General features: G+C 42.1%; 1 protein-coding gene across 8 annotated transcripts in view; it reads right to left on the bottom strand.

Moving 5' to 3' along the window:
• Positions 1–1,601: 1,601 nt before the first annotated feature.
• The window catches only part of KCNJ16 (potassium inwardly rectifying channel subfamily J member 16), a 54,018-nt gene continuing 49,253 nt past the window's right edge, over positions 1,602–6,366 (bottom strand). For 4 of the 8 annotated variants that reach the window (XM_004749071.3, XM_004749070.3, XM_045080967.1 and 1 more), the window contains one exon: positions 1,602–5,182. In XM_004749071.3, coding sequence (XP_004749128.1) covers positions 3,838–5,097 — 1,260 coding nt within the window. In that variant the 5' untranslated portion in view covers positions 5,098–5,182 and the 3' untranslated portion in view covers positions 1,602–3,837. Of the gene's footprint in view, positions 5,183–5,673; positions 6,254–6,366 lie in introns of all 8 variants that reach the window. The other 4 variants (XM_013054488.2, XM_013054491.2, XM_013054493.2 and 1 more) reach the window with 2 other exon arrangements.

Genomic DNA, 6,366 nt, shown 5'->3' with positions numbered 1-6,366 from the left:
TGAAATATTCTAAACCAAGTAGAATTTAGTGCCTCCTCATCGAGGCCCAAAGAATCAATTGCACACATCTCCTGGCCAAGTCGGAAGTCGTTCAGGACCAACCTCTAACGAGATGATCTAGATTTCTTGGTGCATATTCAGTGGCCTTTTGAGTCCCTGGAGGCCGTTGGGTCGCACGGGGGTGGGGGATGGGGGAGGCTGAGCCGAGTATTAGCAGAATTTTGTTTTTCTCCCAAGCTGCGCAGTACTTGCTTGCCCGAGTCTCTGAGGGTTTGGGTCACTTGTCCTAGTGAAAGTCCTGTTGATGTAATTCCAGGGGAGGGAAAGGAAGGAGATAAAGAGCAGCCCCACAGCAGGACTCCTCGATCTCCTTATCAGGGTCACTCAGCCGTCCTTGTCTCCGAGGGATTTCCAGGCCCAAAGTAATTCTTTCATGTTTGTTTTACAATATAGTGGCATTTCCTCAAGTCCCCAGAAAATATGTGCTTTCCACAGAGACCAGCTCCATCCAGTGTCAAGTACAAGTACGAGCGGGACCCAGACAACCCATCATTTTTTTTTTTTTTTTCCCTTACCACTTCCTGTTCGGTGAGAAATCATTTCTTTTCACTCACGCAGAAGAAGTCTGGAGATAGGCCATCCAGGGCTGCCTGCTTTTCTACTTTTCTGATGTCCCTTGTAAGGGCTGTCCTCGACTGCCCCTCTCTCTGAGGTTGCAGGACCTTCAGCTACAGAGTGTGAGGTCTAGGGCAGAGGATGGATGCAGGCGGTCAAGGGCCCCTAACTCTGACCCAGGGAACGGGTTTTCTTAAAGGTCACACCCAGAGAGCTCTACTATCATCTCATGGGCCAGATCCATGCCATTTAAGTCACCACTCCCCAATCCCACCTGCCACTCCCTAGACACAAGGAAGAAGCTTAGTTATATTAGTTGGATACACACACACACACACACACACACACACACACATTTTCTTTCCTGGCACATTGTTGCCCCAGTTGGGAATTGGCTAGTTAAGAAGAAGCAAAAAATGAGATATTTGATGATCCGGAAATTAAAAATATCCACCCCACTATTTTGTTGTGAGGACAAAGTATATGTCTGCAATGCACCCAAGCGTCCTTGACGAACTAGGGTGATGTGAAATGGCATTTCCTTCTCTCTCCTGGTGCCCCCTTCTCTTTGGGAGCCCCGTTCACAGGCGGAGCACACAATGGAGAATGCCTTGATGCCACAGTGTGGTTCCCATCTAATGACATCCACTGAATAATTTCATCTTTAGGGACAAAAATAACTGCTACCAGAAAAAAAGAAAAAGAAAAAAAATCAGCCTCCCTCTCATTATGAACTGAGCGTCTGAAACTAGAAATGGAATTTTCGGAGGAGTCTTCTTGCCAAGCTTACAGAAACAACAACTATTAATTCAGATAGAGCCATCCTACGAACCGTTAAAAACCCATAAAAAAAAAAAAACGCTTTATGATTCTATTTACGTTCTAATTCTATGAGGCAGCAGTCTCATTTTGGGGTGCCCTGTACCTGATGCTGACCACGTTGACCAGAGTTTACATTAACCTGAAATATAGGCAAACACACACAATTACTGCATTACTTAAGATCTTTATTATTAAGAAACTCATCGGGGGTATCAGAGTGTGTTATGAGTCTAAACAGAAAATTGAGATAAATGTGACAAGGGAACTCGGATTTTACATTGTACTCAGGGTAAGAGGATTTAACCGGTGGAAATGCATAGCACAGGGAAATGTAATTATTGGATATCGACAGTTCTATTCTGATACTAACAAAATGCGAATCCTGGTTTGGCAGAGTCCAGGAAGCAAAGCCAAATGAAATGAAACTGGAGGTGTGTGAAACAATCTTAGAAAGTCGGGTTGGAGGTGGGGGAGAGCCTCTGGGTTTGTCGCAGTGGCGGTAGATTTCTACTTGGTAGATGGTGGCCTTCTAATTTAGCTGAGTAATTGTTGCTACAAAATCTGAATCGACGAGGCATGTGTAATTTTAAAAATGGGTTTTGCATTTCTGGAGCAAGACAGAAAAAAATGCATTCTTTTTAGATCTCTGATATTAAGCTTCAGGACAGTTTTACCACCTGGGACCTGAATGAATCTCTTATCCATAAAACAACAGGAATAAAAGATTTGCACACATGCATTTAAAAAAGTTACTTCAGTGCTCATGGTCAAAAGAAAGAAAGAGGGAAAGCAAGAAAGGGAGGAATGGATGATGGAAAAATAAAAATAAAAAGGAGAAGAACTCTTTACATACCTACACATTTTACTTTGATTGATAATCGCAGACTATGATTCAGTTCAATTTACTTGTAAGCTTTCATTTAAATTGGGGGGGGGGAGTGTTTCCAGAAACTGCAAAAACAATTTGTGTGTACATATATTTAAATAAAATAAGCAAAGGAAAATCTGTGGCATATGCTTATTGTCCCCTCAACAACAATGTTAAAAAAAAAAAGAAAGAAAAAGAAAAAAGAAAACGAGTAAAGAAACACATTAATTCTGAATGAAGCTAACAACTGTTCAATCTATAAAGCTGAAAGTGACTTTACTCATAGGAAATTGGGCTTAAAATAATCATGATTAACATCTTTTGACACAGAAATAGAGCATACAGATTTACTTCCCCCAATGTAAGCAATTCCATAACACCTAGCTTATCTGTTTAATAATGTGCAGAAAAATCACCTTCATTATGTTTCACAAAATCTTCCATTTAAATGATCGTTCCAAGTTCAATGGCAGAGTTGCTGAAAATCTAGAATTCAAGTCATTTATGTCTTATAGAGTGACCAAGGCAGAAGATATACTTAACTGCTTCTGGGCACAAATACATTTCTTTCCCCTTGCTATCCCCCTATGTCTCTCCCGGTCCCCCCCCCCAAAAAAAAAATAATGGTTCCATCTCTTACATAGCAAGCAAAAGCAGCTATAGTCTTCAGAACACAGCACAGTTGTCTGAGAAATGCTTCCCACTGCCGCCCCTTCCCTCATCCCGTCTCTGCGATCCTATCTTCAAGTTGTCTTTGGAGAAGATGGGGTTGGGCAGAGGAAGCCCCCTTGCTCGAGAAGCTAGAAATGTCACCGTTGCCTTGTTTCTGCTGTTCCATATAAAGGCATTTGCTGCCGTCACTCAGGGTGTTTGAGAGAGAAATACTGTTCTGAATAATGACAACTTTTTTCCTGCCGTATGAATTAGAAGAAACAAAAACAGCTTCTAGCACTCTTCAATCATTAACCTGCCCAAGTGGCAGGTGTCTCTACCTCACAGTCACTACCTCTTTCTGTGGATACCAAGACACACTACGAGGCAAATGCTGAGCCTGCCAGGTGATTTCAGTTAAATATCTCAATGTTAACAATCTACTGGATGCATATCTTGCCTATCTTGGTTAGAAAGACGTGACTTTTTCCAGGAAACTACTATACATGTTGATACATTTAAAAATTAGTTATTCATGCTGGCTGCCTGTCTTCCTTATGCCAGTATCCTACCTTTGTTTCCTTTACCAGATAGGACACCTGCAACTAAAGATGCAAGTGTGTGATATAAGAAAAGGAGGTGAAATTTAAATTAATCAATTAGGCTCTGAATAGCATCCCTAATATCAAATTTGCTAACACAAAAAAAAAGTTTAAACAATCGGATGCTATGTAATTTTTAGATGATCTTTCACCAGATTTAACCTGCTCTAAATGGTAGCTGTACCATTCCTTAAAAGCCCTGCTTATAACTACTTGCCTTAAAGTGACGGGCTACAGAGTAAAATGATGGAGTGGGGGTTCTGGTCATCACAATTGGAACTACATTTGGGATTCTACAGAGATTCTATTTAAAGTCAAGACAGCTTTCTGATAAGGTGCTTCCTTACACTCATCCACGACGGAGGTGATGGTCTCCTCTGGGTTCTCACAACTGCTGACAATGGCAATGGCACTAAACGACCTTCTTCTGACCGTGGTGTCTGACGTGCCAGATCCTCGGACCTGGGGGGCTTTGTCCATGTTGTGGAGCTGCTGGTCTTTCCAGTCTAGCTGTTTGGCACTGCAAAAGGGAGCATATACCTCAACGCTCCCCTCAAACTGTAAGCAGTTCACTTTGTAGTACTTTCTCTTCACTTCCAGGACGTCATTAAACCTATGGCCCCAGAGAATTTCTCGCGGAACATAGGAACTTCTGGATTGGTGGGAAGTGCCCGTGGAATCACCAGTGTAGATGAATGTCACCAAAATCTCAAAGTTATCTTTGGCCACCGCTTTTCGGTCAAGGGCATACAGAGGGCTCTCGTGGTCAATTTCATGAACAATAGTTACGGGCGTGACAAGGATGATCTGGTCGTTGACCAACTTTAGGTCTTTGAATGCCATGGTCATTCGTCCTTCGCTGTCTTCTGTGTAGCGGAGAAGTTGGGCTCTCACTGTGCCTTCTACCACATGGTTTGGCCGGAAATCACCAATGCGCCACATGAGGCAAAGCTTCCCATCCCTCATGCCTATGAGGGCAAAATAGCTAAACCGAATGGTTTGGGCTCTCTTTCGAGCAGTCGCCATTTTGGCCAAGGCGGCTCCGATGATGAAGGTGTTTATGATGCAGCTCAGGATGGATTGAAGAATCACCATGAGCACTGCCACCGAGCATTCTTCGGTGACACAGCGGTAACCGTAACCTATGGTGGTCTGGGTCTCAAGGGAGAATAAAAACGCCCCTGTAAAGGAATGGACGTTGTCAACGCAAGGCGTGATGTCCGGATCATTTAACAGATCGCCATGATGAAAGGCAATTAGCCAAAAGACAGAGCCAAATATCAACCAGGAGAGAATATAAGATAAAGAAAATATTACAAACATATGGCGCCACTTGGTGTCTACAAGAGTAGTGAAAATGTCAACCACGTAGCTCCCCCATTCTCCAAAAATGTGCTTAAAGTACACGTTGCAGCTACCATCTTTGTGGAGCAGACGTCTTCTGGCTCTTCTCTTCTCAGCTAGGATGTGCTCTTGGGCGTAGCCTGGGTATTTGGGGTCCACGTTTACAATCGGGTAGCTGCTGCCGTAATAGCTCATCCTTTCCTCTGTCCTGGCATCCAGGTCGATTTTGTACAAGGAATAGTTCTGTTGCTATTTGTTGATTTAAGTTTTCAGTTAAAACCTGAAAAAAAAAAAAAAGAGAATTAAATATGCCTTAGCTTTTGCTTTTAATTCCCCTTTTTAGAGCAATTTGCCAAAGTTGAAGCAATTTCATGCCATCCGAAATGGCAAAGACTTCTTTTGAACAACAGAGACACTCAGTATTGATTACTCATTTCAGCTTAGAATTCAACTCAGTCATTATAGGAGCAAAATATGCAATTAGAGAAAATAACATTTTTATATATGCAAAAGGCTTGGGCAAACACTATGATTATCCCAAATGAAGCCTCACTACCTTTCCTGACCTGACATAAACCAAAGTCTTGTTTTTAAAGACTCTTCTGGCATGGGGGTGCTTAGAACAAAAAGCAATCTTTAATGTTGAAAGGCAAAATAGAATCCAGATATTTGTCTAGCAGGGTTAGAAGCCTTCTAACTGTTGAAGTCAGATGGATTTTCTAAGAAGGATGCTAGGAAGGGTCGCCCCCTTCCCGCTGACATGTAACTTACATACTGAATGCCGCAGACCCTCCCCTTCAGCGCCGGCCGTGTCCTCTCTTTCTTCCCAGGAAGTTTCTCTTCCTCGTGTACTTCCCAAGACAGAACAGAACTGACAGCGCCACTCGCTCAGATTCAAGTCCTTTCCCCTAGCTCCTTTAGTTTTAAGAGGGCAAAAAAATGTTCTTAACCCCAGAGGAGTTTTGAAAAAAAAAAAAAAAAAAAAAACCACAAAAAAACACACCCAGGTAAGCTTTCAATAAGGTATAAAATTGCTTTTGCTTTTGTCTCATGACAGCATCCTTTTTTTTTTTTTTTTTTTTTTTTTGGACACTGCCATCTCTTCTCTTTCCCTCTGAATAGAAGCCGAAAATTTGCCAAAGTTCTAATCTCAATTCCCTCTTAAAGGGAGCATACTACAATTAGCCCCTTCTCTCCAGCTCTGCAGTATTCCTGATTCTTTCACAGCCATCCAGAGGCAAAATCATTTTTTCACCCTCCGAATTCCATCTTGAAAAGATCAAGGCAGAACATACAATTCCTCGTGCTTTTATCATCCCTCGAATAGGCCTGTGGTTTTCCCAGCTCAAGTCTGAAAATAAGTTTTAAAAAGTCAATGTTAAGTGGTCTTGAGTTATTTCTATGCAAAAAAAAAAAAAAAGTCACTGTAGCCCAGTGGTTTCGTAATTATTAGAATATGCTTAC

The sequence above is a fragment of the Mustela putorius genome, unplaced genomic scaffold, assembly GCF_011764305.1.
Source record: "Mustela putorius furo isolate JIRA1106 unplaced genomic scaffold, ASM1176430v1.1 tig00000487_pilon_pilon_pilon, whole genome shotgun sequence".
In the NCBI taxonomy this organism is placed as follows: Eukaryota; Metazoa; Chordata; class Mammalia; order Carnivora; family Mustelidae; genus Mustela; species Mustela putorius.
Note: the sequence above shows the minus strand (reverse complement) of the source record. Positions and strands in the feature narration are given on the sequence as shown.